The sequence below is a fragment of the Phalaenopsis equestris genome, unplaced genomic scaffold, assembly GCF_001263595.1.
Source record: "Phalaenopsis equestris unplaced genomic scaffold, ASM126359v1 Scaffold000538, whole genome shotgun sequence".
NCBI classification, from domain to species: Eukaryota; Viridiplantae; Streptophyta; class Magnoliopsida; order Asparagales; family Orchidaceae; genus Phalaenopsis; species Phalaenopsis equestris.
In genome coordinates this window covers 714523-716480 of record NW_018164978.1, presented here as the reverse complement: position 1 = coordinate 716480, position 1958 = coordinate 714523, and the positions used below count along the sequence as shown (strand labels likewise).

Below are 1958 nucleotides of genomic sequence, written 5' to 3'. Positions count from 1 at the left end.
ACCTAAAGGCCTACTACGCGACATGACGACACTTGCCGCTGTTAGTTTGCCGCGTACATATGAAAATTTTTGTGAACTTCAGATAGTTTTGGGGTGATTTATTGGCATAAAAAGTTTATGACCGAATAAATTTTTTTTTTTTTAATCAATATCAAAATTTAATGAAAATTCTTAGTATCGCATATTACATATTTCCTTTTCTACATATATACTAACTAGATAAAATATACGTTAATTGAACTACGTTTTGTTCTGGTTCATAAACAATTCCAGCTCACTGATGCCTCCCTGATAATTTAAGGAGGAGATGTCAAGACCGCGGCTGATCTTTGCCTTCAAAGATGATCTAAACCTCGCTTTAAACGAAGAAGATGTACCGCAAGGCAGAATAATCAACTTCGATATGAAATTTGATGATATCAACGTAGAATACGAAAATCCACTAATGGATGCTGTTGGAGAACAAGAAAAAGAGGGATTGTCCTCATTGCTCAAATTCAGCACCAGGATTCTCTCATCCTTAAAAGGGAAAGAAATTATTGAAGAAAAAGATCCAATGGAAGGGGCAAACCATCATTTGCCTTCCATGATAGCTACTTCGGCAAAAAAATTGATAGTTGCCGACAATCAGAAAATACCTTTCGCCTCATTACGTAGGACTCAGCGAAGAAATGTTGATCGGAGAAAACAAAGAGCTCTTGCCAAAGCGCAGAAAGAAAATGCAAAGTTATTTGCGATCCCGGAAGGATACATGTATAATGTCGACATGAGGGAGTCTTCTGACAGTCTGCCATTGACAGAGGTTGAAGTACAATCAGTACAGCGTCCGGAACCATCTGCAGCACGGATTCACTCCAATTCCAGTTTCGTTTGTTCCATTTGCCATTCTGCAAAATTTGAACAAGGACATTCTATAGGTGCCTTTATAGAATGCACAGGTTGCAATGTCTTACATCTTGGACAATATGGTAATTATGATGATTACTCATCAGCTAATGAATTGATAAGATATGATGATTTGTCGATCGATAATACAAACACAGTTCAACATCATCCATGGGACATTTTTTATGCGCCAACTCAAATTGAGGCACATAATCCGGTGGAAATAATACCACCATTAACATGGCAGCCAATCATTAATAATCGGTTAAATGATGAAGCCCGTTATTCAGCATATCCAGGCAGAGTCGAGCTTGGAAAAATACATAAAGTTAAATGCAATGTTTTCGAACATTTTGAAATAGTCGATGGAGACTATGTTAATATTCTGGAGGGATTGGAATTATATACAGAGGTGTTTTCTCTTCTAGAGCAACAAGAAGTACTTAACTGTGTGTTGGACCTCCGAATCAGAGGCAAAGCAGGACTGCTATCCGGAAGAACATATTCCGAACCTAAATAATGGATGAGAGGTAAGGGTCGCATTACGATACAATGCGGCTGTTGTTACAATTATAAGAGAGATTGGAAAGGAAATATTCTAGGAATTTTACAACATGAGCAGGTGGAGCCAATGCCACCCATAATAAGATGGATGATCACACGGATGGTCCAACGGGGCATAATTCCAGCAGATTGCATCCCCAATAGTTGCATAATTAATATCTATGAAGAAGGGGATTGTATCCCTCCGCATATTGACCATCATGATTTTGTTCGTCCGTTCTGTACGGTCTCCCTCATATCGGAGAGCAGTATACTGTTCGGTACAGATATAGAGATAATCGGTCCAGGTGAATTCCGAGGATCTGTCAAAATTTCTTTACCAAGAGGGTCCGTTCTAATTCTGAATGGAAATGGAGCCGATATAGCGAAACATTGCATTCCGGGAGTCCGACACCGTCGAGTGTCGATAACTTTCAGAAGGAAGAGTGATGACAAAACTCCATATGGATTTCAGCTAGATCTGGAACTTGAAGAGTTGCAACCATATGAGTTATAAACTCATTGCACCA

The 1958-nt window shown here is 39.1% G+C and overlaps 1 protein-coding gene across 1 annotated transcript; it reads left to right on the top strand.

The window, feature by feature from the left end:
- The first annotated feature begins 1549 nt into the window (after positions 1–1549).
- LOC110028900 (RNA demethylase ALKBH5-like) lies at positions 1550–1945 on the top strand. The gene has a single exon (XM_020730945.1). The coding sequence runs from the start codon at positions 1550–1552 to the stop codon at positions 1943–1945; it is 396 nt and encodes a 131-aa protein (XP_020586604.1).
- Positions 1946–1958: the final 13 nt, after the last annotated feature.